At 37.7% G+C, this 25,019-nt stretch overlaps 1 protein-coding gene and 1 non-coding gene across 2 annotated transcripts in view; one reads left to right on the top strand and one right to left on the bottom strand.

Moving 5' to 3' along the window:
* Window positions 1-371: 371 nt before the first annotated feature.
* PFDN1 (prefoldin subunit 1) overlaps window positions 372-25,019 on the top strand; it is a 70,717-nt gene continuing 46,069 nt past the window's right edge. Inside the window, exons 1-2 of the mRNA XM_047851456.1 lie at window positions 372-477; window positions 3,120-3,286. Of these exons, the coding sequence (XP_047707412.1) occupies window positions 445-477; window positions 3,120-3,286 (200 nt within the window). The 5' untranslated portion in view covers window positions 372-444. The remainder of the gene's footprint in view (window positions 478-3,119; window positions 3,287-25,019) is intronic.
* On the bottom strand, window positions 23,797-23,903 carry LOC125147023 (U6 spliceosomal RNA). Its single transcript, XR_007144965.1, has one exon. It is a non-coding gene; the product is annotated as a U6 spliceosomal RNA (small nuclear RNA).

Below are 25,019 nucleotides of genomic sequence, written 5' to 3'. Positions count from 1 at the left end.
AACTACTGTGTCTAGAAAGTCTTCCAGGGGATTTCAGTAGAAATAGATTCTTTGGAAGAACATTTCAACGAAGACCTCTGGTCTCCTCCACACTATCCTGCCTGAAGCTCCGGCTGATTTTTCCACTTCCCTGACACCACAGGGATTAGTTGAAGGAATGAATGCCTGAAAAGGTTTTGGACGAATCTGCATGCAACTCTATTCAGCAAGCACAAGGTAAGCTATTTGTCCAATAGCTTAAAACCATCCTCAGAATCTGCGCGCCAGGCCTGATAGGTCACGTGAGGAGGACGTAATGGGTATCGTAATAGTTCTTGAAGCTCGGCTAATCCGACCCATGCGCAGGCGCAGAAAGAAAGGGGACAGTCAAACCTCCAAGGCCCGCCCCTCCCCCACTATCCTTCCGGCTTTCTCCTACTGCGCAGGCGCGTCGACTGAACCAAGATGGCCGCTCCCGTGGATCTGGAATTGAAGAAGGTAAAAGAGGGTCCTCACCTGGCAGAGGCTTCTCTTTGGAAGCTAAGGGGACTGTGGTCAAGAATATCGAGTGAGACTCGAGTCCGGAGGAAGAAAAGAGGCCCCAGGGAACTGGGGCGTGATTTCCCAGAGTCCTAAGGCGGGACCGGTCTCCTTAGGATGGCGTGGGGGGCGAGCAGCTCTTTCTGCCTAAGAGCCGGTTGGGCTGGTTTGATTCCTGTGGCGGGCCGATAGCTGGCCCGTCTTCTCGTTCTGACCTCCAGGGCCGTTTCGTTGCGTGGAGCCTTCAGTTTCATAGTAAGGCCTGAAGTAAGCGTTTCAAGTTGGAGCCCCTTCGGACGGCTTGCCAGGTCTGAGGCATCTGTAAATTCTTAATCTTCATTTGCTTTGAAAAACTCCAAGGCCATCCTGTGTTTTTAGGCCACTTACTCCAATTCATGCTTTGAAAGGTCATAGTATGTACATACAGTTCAAAGTTAGATAGTCTCATAGCAGGGCTTTGACTCCCAGCCCTATCTCCCCTTCCCCCTTTCTTGAAGGACCTGGCAAAAAAAAAAAAAAAAAAAAAAAAGGAAACAAGAACAAGCCCGTAAAATTTTCCAAATAAAATCGGTATCGGAAGGAATTGGGTTTCTCTCTTCAAACAGTTGTTTATAAATGTGTTGTTACCCAAAAACGTTTTTGCCACTTAAGGGTTGTCAGGGAAAGGATCCTGGACTTCATCAACTTTAAACCTATACTTTTCTATAAAAGAAACTGAATTCTAGAAAACATGTAGTCCAACGTTGGGACTAGAATCCACTATTCTTTGCTTAACTCCACACCTTTTGTTTATTAGCTTAGGTTCTTCAGAAGAGCAAATTTAACGTCTTAACACTTCGTTTGGGTGAACCTTTGCGTATGAAATAAGATAGCTCAAATATTTATTGCTCCTATTAAATGAAGTTGTTTGTTATTGCTTTGAGGATTTATGTGTATGTACCTTGCTTTTTGTGTTTTTTCTTTTGAAACTTGTAAATTTAGCCCTTAACCTGGTGTTCTCTAATGCTGTAATATCTTAGCTTGAACTGTATACCAGCTGCTTTAGCAATGTGTACAGATCACCTGTAAGTTTACATGCAAAACAGAATTAATCTGAAGAATGATTAAAGCATTCTAAAAGTTTATCTTTTTTTCTGTTAAAAGTTCTAATGTAAGTCAGGGTTTAGTGAAAGAGCTAACAATAGAGTATAGCTGTGAGTGGACTTAACTCCCAGCATTTGAATTTGTTGTTAAGAAACCTCTGGACAATGAATGCAAACTAAGAAGATGATTGGAGACTTAAATTGCATAGTTTTGACAGCCAGTTAGCTTAAGTAAAAAACAAACTTGTTTAAAGGTTTCATCTTCTCATATCTTTATAAGGTCTTTTTGGGGGGGGGGGTAGTGGAGACTAATAGGAAATTTCAGGCACCTCCTCTCTCCCCAAATCAATCTTTTGAAACCTTACTAATAGGTGAGAACAAAGTCTGAAAAAAGTTAAGTATAGGGCTTTGCCCTGTAATGCAGTCACAAATGGTATTATTAAGGCATAAATTTGACAACATCTGAAAGTCATTCCAGGCCCTTAAATAAAGAGTATCCAAGAACTGTGTTTATCTTTAAGTGTATACGAGGGTCAAATTTGGCTTGGTATGTGCATATGAAGATTATGATGCAATTCTACCAATGCCTTGAATTTTTTAATTTTTTTAAATCTTTATTTTAAAAATATTTGTATCCTGAATGTTACTGTAAAATAGAAACATTCCTGAACTAAAGGTCAGAAGAAATGGGTTTCAGTGTTAAGTTCCTGCCTTTCCTCATAATAGTTGTTCAACCCTGTGCAAGCCACTTAGATCTCTTCAACTAATTTGGTTACTTTATTTAAAAAAAATGTTTTTTAAATGTTTATTTATTTTTGAGAGATAGAAAGACAGCAAGCAGGGGAGAGTCAGAGAGAGAGGGAGACACAGAATCTGAAGCAGGCTCCAGGCCTGGAACTGTCAGCACAGAGCCTGACGTGGAGCTTGAACTCAGGAACCATGAGATCATGACCTGAGCCAAAGTCGGATGCTTAACAGACTGAGCCACTCAGGAGCCCCTAAGTTGGTTACTTTAATCTGTAAAGAGTGATGATGAAAACTCCCATTCCTAAATCATAGGATTATTGAGAGGAGTAAATGAGATATTACTATATTCCTCAATGTTCTCATATTAATATTCCCATGTTAGTATTTCAAATAAATGTGGGAAAGTGTTTTGAAACCTAGCAGTGTAATACAAATGTAGTGAATCGTTATAATTTTGTTTTGAATCACTGTGTTTCATCCTCTGTTGCATTTATTGTTTTATTACTCTTTGGATACCTGCTTCTTCATATGGTTATTTAAGGTGCATTTGTTCTGCTTCATGTAGACTGCATTTTCTGAGGGCAGGGTAAGTTCATGATTTAGCATGGTGGCTTGATTGTTTACAGTTGTATTGAGTTTTATTGATGTTTGTGTTGGTAAATTTCACAACTTTGTTTCTGGTTAGCAGCTTATTTTAATATATTTGGATTTGACTCAAGTGTTTCCTGTAAAATGTTTCACCCACTAAATGAAGGACTTTTTTTTTATTAGGCCTTCACAGAGCTTCAAGCCAAAGTTATTGACACTCAACAGAAGGTGAAGCTTGCAGACATACAGATTGAACAGCTAAACAGGACGAAAAAGCATGCACATCTTACAGATACAGAGATTATGACTTTGATAGATGAGACTAACATGTATGAAGGTGTAGGAAGAATGTAAGTAAAATGTATCCTGAAGGGAGTTATTGTGGGAGAAGTTTTTGTCTAGAATTTGTTCATTTTAAAACTTGGGTTAAAGTATCATGGAAACTTTGAGGATCACCTAGTCAAATACATACTTTTTAAAAATGCTAACTGAACCCCAGATAGATGTGTTTAATTTTAGACTTTGCAGTACATTTGTTAGATATTTTCCTCTTCTCTCTGTGATCAGGTAGATATTTAAGTGTGTAAGTTCAATGACGAAAATGATTTGTCATGAAAAGAAGTTTACAGTAATTTTGTGTGTGAAGATTTATTTAAGTAGGTGTAGTTTTAACTTCTCCTTCCTTACCTGATTTATTAGGAGTCATACAAATCATAGGTCCTTTAAGATGTTGGACCAGTGTTGTAAGATAAAAATAGATCCATTTATCATTTAAATACACTCATTCTGTCATGCATGAGAAATCAAGTAAACCAATTTACTTTTTGTTTGTTCTAATTGTTATATGATTGACCACCTATACTTCACTCTTTTTATTTTAAGAAATATATTACTCTTATGAGAGAGGATAGATGAGCTTCATGTTCTCTAAACAGTAAATAAGGAATGGAAAAGCCCTTAACTACAGGTCACATTCCATTACAATGAGCTAAAAGGAGAAGACTTTTTTTAAGTGGGGGAGGTACAAGGGGAGGGTTTTTCTGGAATTTGGTCTTTGAATATTACTTAGTAAATGGACCATTACTTCAAGTTTGGAGATCTTGTAGTGAATGGAATTTGACCTCAGTCTGAAGATGACTTGTTTGGTGATTGATTTGAAGGAAGCATAACATGTGTAACATTTAGTAATGGCTTTGGAATGACATCATGAGAAGTAGACTCTGCTCATGACTAGCTACTCCTTTTCTTAATGGAAAAGAGAGGGATTATGATAAACATGTGATTTGTTTTCTCAGAATAAACAATATATCACATAAATTTTATATCTGTAGTTCATATTTTTCATTTTAGCTTATTTTGAGAGGAGGAGAATCCCACTTTGACAGTTTGTTATTAGGAGAGAAAAGAATTGGGACAGTAACAAAGTAAAACCGTTGAATATATATCTATATAGTACAGGTGCATTGTTGGCATTCACTATAGGATAATTTTATTCTTAATATGAGTATCCTTAGGTCTTAAACAGTAATGGTAGCTTTTCCAGCATGCACGTTAACACGTTGCACTTGGATTTCACATCAGTACATTAGCCTTTGCAACAGTAAAAGAATCTCTTTTTCCAAAATAGAAAATCTCTTTTGATTGTCTTTGGCCTTTTGGGCTATAATGAAGTTTTTGGTTTTAATCAGAATACTTTATTAAAACATTCTCCAAAAGTGCTAGGTTGTTACTTTTTTTTGCATACTGCCCTAAGTGCTACAGCTAGATTGTATTCCACGCCAAGAAGTCTAGAGTTAAAAGGCTGGGATATGATTTAGTTCATGGTAGAATAGTAGTAGTATTTCCATAAGATTTATTTTGTGTAAAATAAATACATTGTTGTAAATGTTTGGATAAAGTGGAACTTCCTACATAGTTTCAAGCTTTGGTTTTCAATTTGACTTTTGTTCTTTCTGCATCCCACTGGGAGTGCGAATTTGACTCTGCATTGTGGGGGCATGTAAGGTGAATAGAGTTTGTTGTTTGGCTAGAGTATTAGCGCCCTCAGGAAGAAAAGACTTGCTGAGTATTAGTCTGGTCATGAGGATGTTCCCCTTGATGCTAAACCTGAAATAACTATTTCTGAATTTATAGTCTTGAGTAATCTTGAGTATCATTGTGATTCACTTCTTTAATTCCAGTCTTTACCTTAATTTGTCTTTTCTTTTTTGAATATTATTTGGGAATTCCAATTAGAATACTAATTTTTCTCAAACTGTTGTTTAAAACCATGAATTATAGAATCCAAAACACTCCATTTTGTTTAGAGCCTGCAGTAGATTTTTGCCATCACTGACATTCGGGCTTCATTGTATCTTACCTGGATTATTGCAATAGCTTCTTAGCTGTTCTCTCTGCCTTTATTCTGTGTGTTCAAATGTACTCTTCCTACATCTGCCAGAATTGATCACATCCATATTTTTCATAAAATTCTTTGATCTGTTGCCCACAGGATGAAATCTAAACTTCTTAGCCTAGCATTCATGTTCATTTATAATCTGTCCTTAATGTACCCCTGTAGCCTCAAGTCCCACCACTTTCTAGTCCCAGGCTCAGTATAGTGCAAATTTCATCTCATGGATTTAACATCCTTCCGTTGATTTTGGGTGATCTGTTGAAGAGGACTTTGAGTCTCATGTGGGCTTTAAACATGCTTTAATTGATTAGTATGTCTGTCATGGGTGACGATAGAAGAGGAATAAGTCGTACATGTACCGGAAATCGTTGTCCCTACTTTTGTCACCGGACTTTGTCACCCGTTTTGTTTGTTTGTTTGTTTGTTTAAGTATATTTATTTATTTTGAGAGAGAGGAAGAGCTGGTTCATGCGCTATTGAGCAGGGGAGGGGCAGGGAGAGAGAATCCCAAGCAGGCTCCCAGCTGTCAGCATGGAGCCCAATGCGGGGCTTGAACTCACGGACTGTGGGATCATGACCTGAGCTGAAATTGAGTCAGCCGTTTAACTGACTGAGCCACACAGGTGCCCCTGTCAGATGTTTTTGTGCTTTCTTGATTTTGTTCATTCTTTCTTTGGCTTGAAGTATCCCCTTTCCCTTGTGAAATTTTTATCCTTCAAGACATAGCTTGTCTTCTCTGAAGATTTTTCTGTCCTCCTTGGCAGACTTATTCACACTTTCCTGGGTGATACCAGAGCTTTGTTCCTGTAGCTAGTATAGCAGAGACAGAGACAGAGACAGAGAGAGAGATGATTGATTTCTAAGTGGGTCATTTGCCTCAACTAGGTTGATTGTCAGCTCATTGAGACTGTATACATCTTTATCTTTGTTTCCTCTGTTCTCAACATAATGTCTGGCACAAAATAGGTGTAAAATGTGTCTTGATTTGAATTGAATATGATTCTTTTGCCTAAAATAGGTACATTTTCTTTTGTTTCTTTAGAAAGAAAATACAGTTAGAAAGTCAAAGACTTAAGAATTAGGTTTTCTTATTCTGTTTTAAAATATGATTCAACAAAGGTGAAATTGTAAAAGTAACATTTTGACTAGGTCAAAGCAGTTGTTTCTTATCAAAATTATGTTCTTTGATTGGATAAGATAAATTCTTAATTAAATCTCCTGAGAAGGTTAACCAATTCTAAAAGCCAATCAGTTGCAGAGATAATTAGTTAGAACTGGCACTATAGAAAAACCTAAGCATTTAGAATTAGGCCCAGGGCAGTATAATCCTTAGAGAATAAAAGCTGTTCTATGTAGAATAATATCAATATAATAATATCTATTTCATATTCTTCATCTCCATATAAGATGGAAGTTACATATTCCTTTATAGGGTATGTTTTTAGTTTAACCAAATCATTGCATGTCCAGATGTCTTTTAAGACACATATGTAGAGAAATTTGGTAGTGTTAAATGACCTCCTGTATATGGCTTATTTTGGTTTTTATACAAGGAAAATCAAACTACAGGATAAGAGATGATGAATTGCTATATACTGTAAACTCTCGTATTCATTGCTCAAAGCTATATTCTGTCCAGTCTCTTGGCATGTTGCCAGCACATTTCAGTTCTCTTACTTCATATTCTTTGGAGAGGCTGTTATGTAGCCTGATACTACTACCACCAATTTCTAGTTTTGCTACTTAAGCTGTTTGTGAGCTGACCTCACCATACTGCTTTGAGAACTGTGATGAAAGTTACAACTGTGGAATGATCTGTCTGAATAATTGCAAGTGTTTGTCTTTGCATCTTTCTAGCATGCAAGGAGGGAATAGACACAATTCTCAAATAATACATGAATGTTTCTGGTATCCTTTTTTTTTATGAATAAGAACCAGTTTACAAGGATTTATGGGGGTTTTCTTCCCTTTTTGCACACTAGAAGATAGGAGAATTTTTTAAAAATAAGAATTACATTTGAAAGTGCATACAGAGAACATTTAGCCTTGTTAGTGTTTGAAAGGACCATCGTTAGAATAAATGTCAGACTTATTTTTATTAACAATAGGTATGATCCTCACCCTGATTTGATATCAAGTTTAGTATTCTGTAATTCTAATGTTCTTTTACTTGAGCATTACATACACTTCTTTTTTCCAAGAGAGACAAATTAAGCTTTAATTTTTTTTTAATACGGGAGGAACTTGAGTAGATTAGTCTCTGAGAAGAATGATTAGTGCCTTTTTAAAACTTGAACCTAACTAAAAATAACTTTGTACCATATTTAAACCAATTTAGAGGTATGCCACCATTCTGCGGGTATTTTTTACATTTAAGGAACTAAGAATGAACAATGGTATAAATCTACCAACTAGATAAGTGTCTAGCAATGCAGAATTTGCTGTTTGGGAGCGGTGTTGCTATTTCTACTTGTTGAAGTAATTTGATGGTTGATCTCTAATGGTTGAAAGATCCAGAAGTGTAAAACCTAAGATAAATGTGGCACAGGTAGAAAGTAAAAACAGTAGATATATTCCTGATAGGGAACAAATTAACAGTAGCCAAAATCTGAACAGTTGAGCAACTTTTCAAGCAATTAGGATGTAGAAATCTGAATTTTTCACCGTAGCTTGGTTGAACTGCCCTTTGTTTAAACTATTATGTTAGTTCTCTTGTGATTTTAATTGTTAGTTTGGATGTTGACCTGTAGTTTGAATCATGACAGTTAGTAAAGCCAAGTCGAAATATTTGGTTTCTCTGTTTAGTTATGTTAAATATTAATAGAAAGGGACATAGTCATGGTGCCTGAAGTTTTGCAACCATTTTACAATTTCAGATAGTTGTAAAGTTGGTATTCTAGTCAATTTGGTGTAATTTTAAAGCTGATGAAATAGTTTTACTAGATTAGGAAATAAACCACAAAACTTGGTGCAGTAAATATTGTTGATGTTATAGTAAAAATAGTTTATATTGTTCTTACTGGAATCAGGTTTGGATATTTTATTTAGTGATTGCTATAGGAGAAAAGTACACATTATTTTGCTGTGAGAGCACACTGCAGATAGAAATTTATCAGCTCCTTATATCTTCTCTTTAAATGTAGTAATCTGTATTTTAGAGTAGAGAAAATGAAGCAAAGATAAAATAATTTTCAAAGGTAAGAAGGCATTTTTAAAAAGTTATTTTTTAGATTTTATTTTAAAGGAAGAGGGGTTCTTGATGTTGAACTGCTTTTACTAATAGATTGTGACCCTCCCTTTTTGTGTTTTTATACAGAGCCATTTAAAGTCCTGGCTTTCATTGCTCAGAGCTGTAAGGGGGAAAAAAAAACAAAAACAACTTTTCCTGTTGTGCAAGGAGAAATGACTTCACTTTGTTGATGCTGAGTGTGTATGTAACCTCAGACGGGCACATTCTCCTCTTTCACAGATGTGGTACTCTAGGGAGAGGAGATTTTTGAGTAATATTCTTAATTTCCTTAAGTTGTCAGTGATTTAAAAACTTAGTGTTCATTATAACTCTGCTGTACTGCTGTGTAGAATGACATCACTGTTTTTATGCGAGGGCAAGTTAACAAACATTTGCGTAGGAATTACATAGCCATGTTTCTTCTTTAGAAGAGTACTTTTAATAATTCTTTCCCTTCTTCCCCTCCCATGTCCTCCAGAATCCAGTCTCACTGAAACACAGGAAATTAGTTTTGAAAATTCGTGTGCTAATTAGAAGTTTATTGTAAAAACAGGAGAAGTCTGTTCTACTTGGGATGTACAAACATGCGAAAATAAAATTTTTACTTAATGTGTCCTTGTAGGGTTACTTATTTTAGGCTTGAACCTGATTAAAAAATGTAAATGGAATTGATTCATTTGGTTACTTGGAGCACTTTGCTTTTGGATTTCCTGACATCAAAAGGCTTCCCATGTGTTTTTTAAACTGGCAAAGGATGAAACAAAACCTGCTTTTGTTGCATGAAAGTAGCAATTACTCAGCAACCCAAGAGGATACTACAGTGTATTCTAATTGGTGATAAGGATTGATTTAGTAAATTGAGGGAAGGGTGAAAAGTACCATTACCTTGTTGTTCATGTAAATAAAAATAAAGGTAGCAGTAACCTTGAACTATGTTACTTTGTCATTGGGGAATTGTTTGTTGCAACTGACTAGCTGAGTTTTTCTGAAATGAAAAACAATCAGTTCTTATTTTTTAAGTTTATTTCTTTATTTTGAGATAGAGGAACAGAGAAAGAGGGAGAGAGAGAATTCCACACAGGCTCCACACTGTCAGCACAGAGTCTGACGTGGGGCTTGATCTCACCAACTGAGACCATGACCTGAGTCTCAATCAAGAGTGGGATGCCTAACCTACTAAGCTACCCAGGCGCCCCTGAAAAACAATCACTTTTAGGCTGTACCAAGAATTTTCTGATTTTAGCTGCCACTTATCTCATAGTGGCAAATTTAGGAACAACTTGCTATCCAATCTGTTTGAGAGGGGACTGAAATGTTCATGTCCAGGAACATAATCTGCTTAATGAAACATCCAAAAGGAGCTCACAAAAAATATTGACCTAGAAGTTGAAAGGCACTCAGTCCATGTATGTGAATACACATTTGGTATGACTTGTTAGTATTCCTTTTTACTCCTTATATCAGGAATTGATAGGGGCTGCAAATATCCTTTGCCCAGAAGGAATAATTAGGATTGCAGTGTGTTGCATGCACCATTAGTGCCTGTGGTTTTGTGAAGAATGTATGCTCAATTTATTTTTAGCATTCAAGTTCGAATGGACATGTCTGAGGGAATGTTATCTTATTGTCCTGGCCAAGAACTCTACTTACCATCTCTTGTTTTGAGGAAGGTCAGTTACCTTGAAATGGACCAGATTACTTGGGAGACACTGTTCCCTTGGCTTTGAAGAGGACTTGAAATGTTCTCCTATTAAAATTTGCACAGCAGCAGGATCCCAGTATTAAAAATGTATCTTTAAATAGATAAGAGCATGGCTGCCCTAAACCAAGCCTTTTACATTGTTTGGCTCAGGGTAAAAAGATTTGGATCACAGTATGCCTCCTGTATGTGTGTGTTAGACTGAGTCTTTTGCATTTGTCCTAAAATATATTTATATTTCTGTGACTTTATGCTTTTGTACTAGGAGTCTTCTGTTTGTGTCCTTTAATGCTCACTGGATAATAATTTGTACTGTCCAGTGGTTCTGTTTCATCCATTGTTACATTTTAACCTTTTAGTAAATGAAAGATCACATCTTGGAAAAAGATATAGCAAATCTTGATGATTATATGTGGAAATGTTTGGGGTTTGATGAGGCTAGAGTAAAAGTGGTAAACATCAGAGGTGATTATTTACCAGAATACTTAGAATACCAAATAGTGACAAAAATAAACATCATGTTTAAAATAGACTAACATACTACTGCTTCCATTTTAGGAGTAATAGTTTGATTTAAAAATACACAATGATTTCTAATTAGTACAGATTGAACCTAGCAGTGTGTGAGTTACTCATCTAGAACAAGGAATGTTTACATGGACTTGGGTTCCTCAAGGGACCATGATTCTCTAATAATTCCAGTGAATTCTCAGCCCTCATCTAATTTGACCTATCAGCATTTATTCCAGTTGGTCTTTCCTGGTTGAACCATTTTCTTCCTTTGGCTTCTAGGAGATCACCTCTTGGTTTTCCTTTTATTTCACTGGCCACTCCTTCTCAGTCTCCTTTACTGTTTCTTTTTCTTTCCCATTTCCCAGTATTAGATTGACCTTGGGCTCAGCCTTTGGAATTTTTTTTCTTTTCTTTACTCAGTCTCTTAGTGATCTCATCCAGGCTTATCTCTTTAAGATTTTTTTTTTTTTAATGTTTATTGATTTTGGAGAGAGAGAAAGAGAGAGAGATAGAGATAGTGTGAGTGGGGGAAGGGCAGAGAGAGAGGGAGACACAGAATCCAAAGCAAGCTCCAGGCTCCGAGCTGTCAGCACGCAGCCTGACGCAGGGCTTGAACTCATGAACCATGAGATCATGACCTGAGCCGAAGTTGGATGCTTAACCAACTGAGCCACTCAGGTGTCCCCAGGCTTATATCTTTACAGTGCCTTTTGACATACTGGCAACTCCCAGGTTTTTATCTTTAGCTTAGACCCCTTCCCTGAACTCCACATTTGTATATCCACCTGCCTACTTTACATCTCCATTCGATAGGCCTCTCAAGATTAACTTGACCAAAATAAAATTCTCACTGTTCCAGGTAAACCAGTTCTTCCCTACAGTCTTCCTCATTTCAGTGGATGACTTTTTTGTCCTTCCATTTCCTCTTCTTCGGTTTTTTTGTTTTGAGAGAGAAAGCTTGAGTGGGGGAGAATGGCAGAGGGGTGGGGAGAGAGAGGATCTCAAGCAGGTTCCACACAGCCCAGAGCCTGACATGGGACTAGATCCCACCACGCTGGGATCATGACCTGCACTGAAATCAAGAGTTGGATGCTCAACTGACTGAGCCACCCAGGTGCCCTAGTCCTTCTATGTCTTCCAAATCTTGTAGTTATCCTTGACTCCTCTCTTTCAGTGTTACTTTCAGTCCATTAGCAAAGACTATCTTTAAATTTGATCCAGAATCTGAACATTTCTGCTTACCACCTCCCTGATTTCAGCTACCATTTGATTATTGCAGCTGCCTCCTAACTGGGCTCCCCCTGCTTGCATCCTTACCACTTTATAGTTTTTCCCAATAGAGCACCCAGAGTGATCCTTGCAAAACAGAAGTCAGGGGCACCTGCATGCCTCAGTCAGTTAAGCATCCACTCTTGATCTTGGCTCAGGTCATGATCTTAAGGTTTGTGAGTTCGAGCCCTGCCTTGGGCTGTGCACTGACTGTGGAGCCTGCTTGGGATTCTGTCTCTTCCTAGCTCTGCCCCTCCTTCTCTCAAAATAAATAAACTTAAAAAAAAAAATCACTGTAGTCAAAATCTTCAGATAGCTTTCCACATTATCACTGAAAAAGACAAGGGCTTTTGCAGTTGCTGGTCTCTCTGTCTGGAGATGTTTTCTTCCAGATGTCTCCTGTATACCTTTGTCTTCCTTTAGGTCTTTATTAAAAAGGCACTGAGGCCTGTCATAACCACCCTGTTTAAAATTATATACATAACTTCTACCCCTACCTTCTTGCCTCCGGTACTCTCTCTTTTTGACTTTATTTTTCTTCATGGCATTTATAATCATCTGGCATACTATAGTACTAATTATCCATTTTTCTTAAATAAACTTTATTGAAATATACCTTATATATACTAAAATACATTCATTTTTAAGGATACAGGTAAATGAATTTTGATAACTGTAATCACCACGTCTGTCATGATACAGAACATTTTCATCACCCTAAAAAGTTCCTTCTTACAAGTCATTTCTTGGAAGTTCTGCTCCAGGCAATTGATAATATGACTTGTCTCAGTATAGATTAGTATTTCCTGTTTTAGAACTGCATATGGAATATATATATAGAATCATTATGATATGTACTACTTTGTGTGGTATCTTTCATTAAGCATAATGCATCTGAGATTTATTGATGTTGTGTATATCAGGCCTCCTCAGGGACTATATCTGGGCTTCAGTTCCACTTCTTTAAGTACTCTTGCCTCTGCCCCCTTTATGCTTGCCGGCTTTACCTTCAGGTTGGCTGTAGGAGTTCCAAGGATTTAATTCAAATGTGAACAACATGTAGAGTTAGTACTGTGTTTTTTTTTTCTTTTTCTTTTTAAGTTTATTTACTTATTTTGAGAGAGAGAGAGTAGGGGAGGGGCAGAGAGAGACAGGGAGAGAGAATCCCGAGCAGACTCCACGCTGTTAGCACAGAGCCCGATGTAGGGCTTGAACTCACAAACCGTGAGATCGTGACCTGAGCCGAAACCGAGTCAGACGCTTAACTGATTGAGCCATCCAGGCACTGTGAGAAAGTACCATGTTTTTCCTGTGTCATATTTGTAGGAGCAAAGAAATCTTTCTCAGAAGTCTTCAGAGCGCCACCTCTCACATTTCATGACCCGAACTGAACCACATGCTTGGGCTTAAATCTTGGGGGATGGGACTACTGTGATTGGGTAAGACCAATCAAGATTCATCCCAGGATTCACTTCCCTGAGTCACTTGGGAAAGTGGAGGTCCCCAAACAAAATTGGAGCTCTCTCAACAAAGAAGAATGGATATTGGGTAGCCAGTCAATAGTGTCTGTTAAAATCATCCACAACAGTCTTTCCAGTGACCAATAATTGAGGGCTAGCCACATGAAAACTGTTGGTAATATATGTAGGATAAATTGAGGAGAGTTTAACTTGGAATGCAGAAAGAAGCTATTGAAGTAATTCAGGAATGTAATAAGTTCAGAAGGTGGCACAAGTGGAAGGGAGAGGAAAAGGGTCAGTATGAAAGAAAATGATGAGTCTTAGTCATAAATGGGGAATATATAGGGTACAAGGTGAATACTTGCAAGTTTGGGACTACGTGAGTGGGCAAGTGGTGATAATCATTGATAGCTGTGGTTGAAGTGGGGGAACACACAGGTAGAAATGACAGATGATGCAGACATAGTGCAAGTGATAAGGAGTGATGTTATTTTGCAGTTCATTAGCCAAATTAAAACCTTGATCATAAAGGAGTTCTTGGAGGGACTTGGGTAGAGATAGCTTAGTGGAGAACCTTGCATAATGCTTGTAATATTGACACTGGAAGAGAAAAGGACAGGGAGGGGTGGTGTTTAATTTAAAAAACAAACAAATGAAAAAATGGGGACAGGACGGAGACAACCTGAAAGAGCCAATGATTTTTTTCGAGTAGTTTCAGGTTTATAGAAAGTACAGAGAGCTCTCATATACCCTCTCTCCACCCCCGTTTGTGTTAACATCTTACATTTGTGTGGTGCATTTGTTACAAATGAAGGAATACATTATGATTAAGATCCATAGTTTACATTAAGATTCACTGTTTTGTACAGTTCCGTGGGTTTTGGCAAATGTATAATATCTTGTATTTGCCATTACAGTATCGTACAAAATCATTTCATAGTCCCCCCAAATCTCCTGTGTTCCACCTATTCATCCTTCTTTCCTTTCTCGTACCCTGATGACCACTAATCTTTTAAAATGTTCTCTATAACTTTTCCAGAATGTTATATAGTTGGAATCATACGGTATGTAGTCTTTTCAGACTGACTTTTTTTTTTCCCTTAGCAGTATGCATTTAAGTTTCTTCCATTTGTCTTCATGGCTTGATAGCTCACTATCTCAATTTCCCTGCCACCCCCCATCCCACACTGCTTCAATTTGGTAGTTCTGTTGATCTCAGTATCTTTGAGTTTATTGATTTTTTTTTTTACAGTGTCTAATTTGCTCTAAAGCCTGACAGTGATTTTGTTGGTGTAAGTATGGTGTTTTTCATCATCAGAAGTAGCACATGCCTCTTTTTTTTTCCTTTTCTAAGTTTACTTATTTATTTTGAGAGAGTGTATGTGCATGTGTGTGTGTGTGTATATATATATATATATGTATATTTACACTTATGTATATTTATATATATATGAATGAGTGAGGGAGAAAGAGAGGAAGTGGTAGAATCCCAAACAGGCTCTGCACTGTCAGTGTTAGCTGTACTTGAACCCACTAACTATGAGATCATGACCTGAGCTGAAATCGAGTCAGTTGCTTAACCGACTGAGCCACCCAGGCACCCCTTGCCTCTTTTTTATATTAATTTCTCTATTGTTAAGTTCATGTCTTCCATTATTTCTTAATCACATTATATAATATTTTAAAATTTTCTATCTGCAAGTGGTGCTTGGGTGGCTCAGTTGGTTAAACGTCCGACTTCAGCTCTGGTCATAATCTCATGGTTCATGAGTTTGAGCCCCACATTGGGCTCTGTGCTGACAGCTCAGAGCCTGGAACCTGCTTCATTCAGATTCTGTGTCTCCCCTGCTTGCGCTCTGACTCTCTCAAAAATAAACATTAAAAAAAATTTAAAAACTTTTTTTTCTATCTGCTAATTGCTTTCTTTCTGTCCTTTCTGAGTCTGTTTCTATTAACTGAATTTCCTCCAGACAGTGGGTCATATTTTCCTATTTATTTGTGTGTCTGGTGATATCTATCTGTGTGTATTATTGAAATTTAAGTCTATTATGTATAAATCTGCTTCTATATAAAATTTTTTTTTGTAAATACCCAAATTGGTATTTATTTTTTTGAGGTATAATTGACATATCATTAATTTCAGGTCTACAGCATAATGAGTCAATATTTTGTATAGTGTGAAATGATCATAGTATGTCCACTTAAGATCCATCAGCACACGTGGTAACAAATTTTTTTTCTTGTGATGAGAACTTTTAAGATTTTCTCTTTTAGCAACTTTCAAATATACAATAGAGTTTACTATAATCAGCATGCTGTACTTTATATGTTGACTTATTTATTTTTTAAGTGGATGTTTATACCTTTTGATCGTCTTCATCCATTTTGCCCAACCCTGGCCATTGGCAACTGTCAGTCTGTTTTATAAATCTGTGACTTTGTTTGTTTGTTTTTTTACATGTCACATATATGTGAGATCATCAGTATTTGCCTTTCTCTGTCTGACTTATTTCACTTAGCATAAAATCTTCAGGGTCCATCCATGTTATCTCAAGTGGCAAGATTTGCTTCTTTTTTTGTATATACCACATTTTCTTTATCCATCCATCGATGGCCTCTTAGGTTTCTTCCATGTCTTGGCTATTGTGAATAATGCTACAGTGAACAAGGGAGTGCATATATCTTTTCAAAGTGGTGTTTTCATTTCCTTTCAACAGATACCCAGAAGTGAAATTGCTGGATCGTATGGTAGTTCTATTTTTTATTTTTTGAGGAACATACTCTTTTTCATAGTGTTTGCAACAATTTATATTCCCACCTATAGTGCGCAAGTCTTCCCTTTTCTCCTTGTCCTTGCCATCGCTTGTTATTTCTCATAGATTTGAAGTGATATTCTCATTGTGGTTTGATTTGCATTTCCCTCATGGTTAGTGATGTTGAATACCTTTTCATGTATGTGTTGGCCATCTGTCTTCTTTGGAAAAATGTCTATGTAGATCTTCTGTCCATTGTTAAATGAGATTTGTTAATTAAGTTTTAAGAATTCATTTTTATATGTATTTTGGATGTGAGTGCCTTATCATATATATGATTTGTAAATATTTTCTCCCAGTTCACAGGTTGCCTTTCATTTTGTTTCCTTTGCTACGTAGAAGGCTTTTAGTTTGATGTACTTGATTTTGCTTTTTTTTTTTGCCTTTGCCTTTTGCTGTCAAATCCAAGAAATCACCAAAACCTATATAAAGGGAAAGTTTTTCTAAGTTCTCTTCTGGTTGTTTTATGGTTCAGGTCTTAATGTCAAATCATTAATACATTTCTAATTGATTTTTGTGTGCTGTAAGATAATGTTCCAGTGTCATTCTTTTGCATGTGACCGTCTGGCTTTCCCAACTCCGTTTATGGAAGAGCGTGTCGTTTCTTCATTGTATATTCTTTTTTTAAATTTTATTTTATTGTTTATTTTGAGAGAGAGAGAGAGAGCACAAGTGGGGGAGGAACAGAGAGAGACGGAGAGAAAGAATCCCAAGTAGGCTCCACACTTAGCACAGAGCCTGATGCGGGACTCACACTCATGAACCTTGAGATCATGAACTGAGCCAAAAGCTAGAGTTGGACGCTTAATTGACTAAGCCACCCAGGGACCCCCCTCATTGTATATTCTTGATTGCCTTGTTATAAATTAATTGATCATCTATGTGTGGGTCTGTTTCTTTTTTTTTTTTTTAAGGTCATGCCCTCAGGATATCAGCAGGTTATTTATTTATTTAAATCTTTTAGAAAGAGAGTGTGCACAAGTGTGTGAGTGGAGGACGGGGAGAGAGAGAGAGAGAGAGAGAGAGAGAGAGAGAGAGATAATGAATCCCAAGCAGACTCCATGTTCAACCTGGAGCCCAATGCGGGATTTGATCTCACAGCCCTGGGATCATGACCTGAGGCAAAAATCAAGAATTGGATGCATAAGGGACTGAGCCATCATCCAGGCACCCCTGTGTGGGTTTATTTCTGAGCTCTCTAGTTTGTTTCATTGGTCTATGTCTGCTTTTAGGCTAGTACTGTATTGTTTGATTACTATAGCTTTGTAATATAATTTGAAATCAGGAACCATGATGCCTCCATTTGTTCTTTCACAAGATTGCTTTGGTTATTTGGGGTCTTTCATGGTTCCATGCAACTTTTAGCATTGTTTGTTATACTTCTGTGAAAAAATGTCATTAGAGTTTTGATAGGGATTTCATTAAATATGTAGATTGCTCTGGGTAGTATGGACATTTTAACAGTAATTGTTTTTCCAGTCCATGAGCATGGAATATCTTTCCATTTGTTTGTGTTGTCTTTGGTTTCTTTCGTCAGTATTTTATAGTTTCAGAGTACAGATCTTTCATCTCCTTGGTTAAGTTTATTCTTAGGTATTTTATTTTTTATGCAATTATAAATGGGATTGTTTTCTTAATTTCCCTTTATGCTACTTTATTATTAGTGTATAGAAATGCAACAGATTTGTGTATATTGATTTTGTGTCTTGTGACCTTACTGAAGTCATTTATCAGTTCTAGTAGTTTTTTGGTGGAGTCTTGAGGGTTTTCTGTATATAGTATCATATCATCTGCAAATGGTGAAATGTTGGCTTCTTCCTTACCAATTTGGATGCCTTTTATTCATTTTTCTTGTCTGATTGCTATGACTAGACTTCCAATACTGTGTTAAGTAAAAATGGTGAGAATAGACATCTTAGTCTTATTCCTGATTTTAGGGGAAAGCTCTCCATTTTTCACTACTGAGTATGATGTTGGCTGTGGGTTTTTCACATATGGCCTTTATTATGCTGAGGTGTTCCCTCCAAAACCTACTTATCTTGAGGGTTTGTATCGTGAGTGGATGTTATACTTGGTCAAATGCTTTTTCTGCATCTGTTAAAATGATATGATGGTTCTTATCCTTTCCTTTGTTGTTGATGTGATGTGTCATGTTGATTGATTTGCGAATATTGACCCATCATTGCATTCTGGGAATAAATCCCACTTGATCATGGTAAATGATTTTTTTTTTAATGTTTATTTTTTTTTGAGAAAGAGAGAGAGAGCACGCAAGAATGGGTGGGGGAGGGGCAGAGAGAGGGAGACAGAGGATCTGAAATGGGCTCTGTGTGGAGAGCAGATGAACCAAACTGTGAGATCATGACCTGAGCCACTCAGGTGCCTGGATGAATGATTTTTTTTAATGAATTGTTGGTTTCACTTTGGTAATATTTTGTTGAGGATTTTTGTATCAATGTTCGTGAGAGATATTGGCCTGTAGTTCTCTTTTTTCACAGTGTCTATCTAGTTTTGGTATCAGGGTAATGCTGGCCTCATAGAATGAATTTGGAAGTTTTCCTTTTCTATTTTTTGGAATAAAGAGATATTAACTCTTCTTTAAATGTTTGGTAGAATTCACATATGAAGCTGTCTGGTCATGGACTTTTGTTGGGAGTTTTTGGATTACAGATTCAATGTCACTGCTGGTCTGTTCAAATTCTCTGTTTCTTCCTGATTCTGTTTTGGGAAGTTATATGTTTCTGGGAATTTATCAGTTTCTTCTTGGTTGTCCAGTTTGTTGGCATATAATTTTTTGTGATATTATCTTATAATCTTTTGTATTAATGTAGAGTCAGTTGTTACTTGTTTTCTTTGATTTCTGATTTTGGGTCTTCTTTCTCGCTCTCTCTTTTTTTTTTTTTTTTTTTTTAATGAGTCTGGTTAAAGGTTTATCAAAGAACCAGCTCTTGGCTTAGTTGGTGGAACTTGTGACTCTTGATCCCATGGTTGTGAGTTCGAGCCCCATGTTGGGTGTAGAGATTACTTAAAAATGATAAAAAGAAATCTTTTAAAACAAATAAGAACAACAACAAAAACAACCAGCTCCTGGTTTCATTGATCTGTTATATTGTTTTTTAGTTTCTATTTTGTTTATTTCTACTGTTAATCTTTATTATTTTCTTCCTTCTACTGGTTTTGGGTTTTGTTTGTTCTTTTCTAGTTCCTTTAGCTGTAAGGTTAGGTTGTTTATTTGCGATTTTTTACTTCTTGAAGTAGGCCTGTATTGCTCTGAATTTCTTTCTTAGAATGACTTATACTGCATCCCAAGGATTTGGACCCTTGTGCTTTCATTTTCATTTGTCTCCATGTAGTTTATTTATTTTATTATGATTTTTTATGATTTATTATTATAATTTTTTAAAGTTTTTTTTTTTTTTTTGAGGGTGGGGAGGGGCAGAGAGAGAGGGAGAGATAGAATCCTGAGCAGGTTCCACACTGTTAGCAGGGCTCAACCTCATGAATCGTGAGATCATTACCTGAGCTGAAGTCTGACACTTAACTGACTAAGCCACCCAGGTACCCACCATGTATTTTTTTTATTAATTAATTTTTATTTTATTCATTTTTTAAAAATTTTGTGAAAAAACTTTTAAAAATATTTATTTATATTAGAGAGAGTGCATGAGAAGGGGAGGGGCAGAGAGAGACAGAGACAGAATCTGAAGCAGGCTCCAGTCTTTGAGCTGTCAGCACAGAGCCTGATGTAGGGCTTGAACTCATGAGCCATGAGATCATTACCTGAGCCAAAGTCAGACACTGAACCAAACGAGCCACTCAGGCTCCCCTTAATTTTATTTTAGAGAGAGAGTATGAGCAGGGGAGATGGGCAGAGGGAGAGGCAGAGAGAATCTTAAGCAGGCTCCACCCTGAGCATGGATCTCGATGTGGGACTCAATCCCATGACCTGAGGGATCATGGGATCCTGATCTGAGCCGAAATCAAGAGTCGGACAGTTAACTGATTGAGCCACCCACATGCCCCAACTAACTTGAATTTAAATAAATAAATTAAACACAAGGGGCACTTCAGTGGCATATTCGGTTGAGCGCCCACCTCTTAATTTCGGCTCAGATCATGATCTCATAGTTAGTGAGATTGAGCCTTGTGTCCGATTCCGTGCTGACAGTGTAGAGCCTGCTTGGGATTCTCTCTACCCCTGCCCCCCAAATAAATAAAGTAATTAAAAAATTTTTAAAAATAAGTAAGTTCAAATTAGTTCATATACAGTGTAGTATTTGTTTTAGGAGTAGAACCCAGTGATTCATCACTTACATTTAGCAGCCAGCGTTCATCCCAATAAGTGCCCTCCTTAATGCCCAGCACCCATTTACCCATCCCTCCCACCTACCTTCTCTCCAGCAACCCTCAGTTTGTTCTCTGTCTTTAAGAGTCTCTTAGGGTTTGCCTCCCTCTCTGTTTTTATCTTACTTTTCCTAGGGTTTGCCTCCCTCTCTGTTTTTATCTTACTTTTCCTTCCCTTCCCCTGTGTTATTCCTTTTGTTTCTTAAATTCCACATATGAGTGAAATCATATGGTATTTGTCTTTCTCTGACTTATTTTGCTAAGCATAACACACCCAAGTTCCATCCACGTTGTTGTAGATGGCAAGATCTCATTTTTTTTGATCACCTTGTAATATTCCATTGTGTGTGTATATGTGTATATATACACACATACATATATGCGCCACATCATCTTTATCCATTCCTCAGTTGTTGGACATTTGGACCTTTTCCGTAATTTGACTATTGTTGATAGCACTGCTATAAACATTGGGGTGCATGTGCTCCTTTGAATCAGCATTTCTGTATCCTTTGGATAAATACCTAGTAGTGCCATTGTTGGGTTGTAGGGTAGTTTTATTTTTAATTTTTTGAGGAACCTCCATACTGTTTTTTAGAGTGGCTTCACCGGTTTGCATTTACACCAGCAGTGCAAAAGTGTTTCCCTTTCTCCACATCCTTGCCAACATCTGTTGTTTCTTGAGTTTTACTTTTAGCCATTCTGACAGGTGTGAGGTTGTACCTCATTTTGTTGTTTTGATTTATTTATATCTCTGATGATGAGTTTTTTATTTCCTCTTTGAATTTTTGGTTGACCCATTCATTGTTTAGTAGCATATTGTTTAACCTCCATGTATTTGTGTTCTTTCCAGATTTTTTTCTTGAGATTGATTTCTAGTTTCATAATGTTATAATCAGAAAGATTCCAAGGTATGACTTCAGTGTTTTTGAATTTGTTAAAACTTGTTTTGTGACCTAATAAGTGATCTTTTCCTGAGACTGTTCCTTGTGCACTTGAAAAGAATGTGTTAAAGTCTCCTACTTTTATTGGTATTGCTTACTTCCTTTATGTTTGTTATTAGCTATTTTATGTATTTGGGTGCTCCTGTGTAGAGTATGTAAATATCTACAATTGTGATATCTTCTTGTTGGATTGTTCCCTTTATGATTATATAGTGTTTTTTTGTCTCTTGTTATGGTCTTTTAAAATCTATTTTATCCAATGTAAATATTGCTACCCTGGCTTTCTTTTCACTTCAGTCTGCATATGTCTTTAGGTCTGAAATGAATCTTTTGTAGGCAGCATATAGATGGGTCTTGCCTTTTTATCCATTCCGTCACCCTGTGTCTTTGATTGAAGTATTTTCGTCCATATAAATTCAAAGTTATTGACAGATATGTACTTATTGCTCTTTTGTTACTTACTGGTTGTTTTTGTATTTCTTCTCTGTGCCTTTCTTCCTTTGATCTCTTCTCTCATGGTTTGCTGGCTTTCTTTAATGATATACTTGGATTCCTTTCTCTTTATTTTTGTGTGTCTTCTACTGATTTTTGACTTGTGGTTACCATTAGGTTTCTATATAATATCTTATGCTTGTAGCAGTGTATATTAAGTTGATGGTTGCTTAAGTTTGAACCCATTCTTTCCTTTCCATTTTTTAGGTATATGGTGTCATACTTTACATTCTTTTATTTTGTGAATCACATGACTCTTTTTTTGTGTGCATTTATTTTTGAGAGAGAGGGAGAGTGAGCAGAGGACGTGCAGAGAGAGAGGGGACAGAGGATCCAAAGTGGGCTCCACACTGACAACAGCGAGCCCGATGCAGGTCTGAAACTCATGAACTGTGAGATCATGACCTGAGCCAAAGTCGGACACTCAATCAACTGAGCCACCCGGTCGCCCCCACCTGACTGATTTTTATAGATAAATCCAGTTTTACTTCTTTGTGCTTCCTATTTTTCTTCTACTTATAGTCTTTCCACTGAAAGTTCCATTTAACATTTCTTGTAGGGCTTGTTTAGTGGTGATTAATTCCTTTAGCTTTTGTTTGTCTGGGAAGCTCTTTATTTCCTATTCTGGGAAATTTCCTTTTCCTTTTCCTTTTCCTTTTCCTTTTCCTTTTCCTTTTCCTTTCCTTTCCTTTTTTTTCCTTTTCTTTCTTGTTTATTTATTTTGAGACAGAGAGCATGAGCAGGAGAGGGTTAGAGGAAGAGAGAGAACGTCCAAGTAGGCTCTGCATAATTGTGAAGTCCATTGTGGGGCTTAAACTCACGAACCTTGAGATCATGACCTGAGCTGAAATCAAGAGTCAAATGCTTAGCCAACTGAGCCACCCAGATGCCCCTTTAAATTTTTTAAATGTTTGTTTATTTATGTTTATTTATTTTTGAGGGGGGGAGGGGCAGAGAGAGTGAGATACAGAATTCGAAGCAAGCTCCAGGCTCCCAGCGATTAGCACAGAGCCCGATGTGGAGCTCGAACTCACAAACTGTGAAATCATGACCTGAGCCAAAGTCGGATGCTTAACCGACTCAGCCACCCAGGCGCCCCAGTGTTTATTTTTCAGAGAGAGAGAGAGAGAGGCAGAGGGAAAGGGGGACAGAAGGTCTGAAGTAGGCTCTGCACTGACAGCAGAGAGCCCTTTGTGGCCCTCGAACCCATGAACTGCAAGATCATGACCTGAGCCAGAGTCAGATGCTCAACACACTGAGCCACCCAGACACTCCTCTTAATGTCTTTAAATTTTTGTCTTTATCACAACATTTTGCCTTTTTAATTATTCTGTGTCTTATTGTGGACCTTCTTGGGTTGGTTTTGTTGGGGGCTGTCAGCCTTCTGGATCTGGATTTCTGTTTCCTTCCCCAGATTTGGGAAGTTTTCAAGTATTATTTCTTCAAATACATTTTCTGCCCCCTTTTCTCTCTCTTCTCCTGGGATCCCTAAAATGTGAATGTTACTACACTTGATGGTGTCACTGAGTTCCCCAAGTCTATTGCATTTTAAATTATTTGTTCTGAATCCTCTTCAACTTGATTGCTTTCCATTACTCTGTCCTTCAGGTTGATGATTCCTTCTGCTTCCCCTGGTCTGTTTATTCCACCTGGGGTGCGTGTGTGTGTTTCTGTGTGTGTGTGTGTGTGTGTGTGTGTGTGTTTAAATGTGGAACACTTCACAGATTTGCATGTCATCCTTGTGCAGGCGCCATGCTAATCTTTTTTGTATTGTTCAAATTTTACTATATATCCTGCCCAAGTGAGCACTGGTCTGTTTTTAATTTCAGTTATTGTTCTTCATTTCTGATTGATTCATTTTTGTTTTTTTTTTCTCTTTGTTGATGGTCTCACTGAGGTCCTCCAGTCTTGTCTCAAGTCTAGTAAGTATCTTTGTGACCATTACTTTAAATTCTCTATCAGGCATATTACTTCTCCATTTCGCTTAGCTCTTTTGCTATGATTTTGTCCTATTTAATGTGGGACATACTCTGTCTCCTCATTTTGTCTAACTCTGTGTCTGTTTCTGTGTTAGGAAAGTCAGCTATTTTTCCTGTCTTGAAAGTAGTGGCCTGATGAAGACTAAGTCTTGTGGTGCCTTCCAGTGCAGTGTTCCCCATTCAACAGACTTGGTGCTTCAGGGTCTGCTACGTGTGTTGTGTGTGCCCCGCTCTTATGGCTGATCTGTGTTTGCCTTCAGTCCAGTCATCCGTAATGGCTCTCTTTGCCTGTTGTGGGCAGGGTTTGGTCCCTGTGTTGTTAGTGGGCCAGTCTGGGTTTGTCTTGTGCTTGAGTTGAGTCAGACCAGCTGTTTGCCAGAGATGTAGTAGAACTGAACCTCAGGGTACTCTCCCTTTGTCATCCCCTGAGAAATTTTTGTTGCTAGACTGGGCCTGAAGTCAGTTTGCCTGGGACCCAGTTTGCCTCCAGTTGGGTCTGCAGTTGGGAGTAGTGTGTGGGGTTATCTTCCCTTCTCCCTGGGGCAGGAGTCACTTTGGAGTGGTGCTGGTCTCTGTTGGGACTGCTTGCATACTATTGTGGCACCGCTTTGGATGGGTTCTGAACAAGGGTGTATTGGAGGGGGCATGTCAGCAGCAGAATAGGAGCATAGGGCACATGGTGTATGCATGGTCTGCAAAGGTCCATTGCAGTCACCTGAGAAAACTGTTGGTGAGGCCTGCCAGGTTGGAGGGGGCAGAAACTGCAGAAGTGCTTGTGGTGGGGGATGCTGTTAGGAAGCACCATGGGGAGTGTAGGTGCTGTGCTGGTTTCTGCAGGTGTTTCTAGGCTGGAGGACAAGGGAGAGAAATGGCACCTGGCAGCTCTTTTATTCTTGGAGAAGTGTCCCAAAGATCCCTACCTCTCCAGTATGCACTCTGACATCAA

Source organism: Prionailurus viverrinus, chromosome A1 (genome assembly GCF_022837055.1).
Source record: "Prionailurus viverrinus isolate Anna chromosome A1, UM_Priviv_1.0, whole genome shotgun sequence".
In the NCBI taxonomy this organism is placed as follows: domain Eukaryota; kingdom Metazoa; phylum Chordata; class Mammalia; order Carnivora; family Felidae; genus Prionailurus; species Prionailurus viverrinus.
This window is presented reverse-complemented; position numbering and strand designations above follow the sequence as displayed.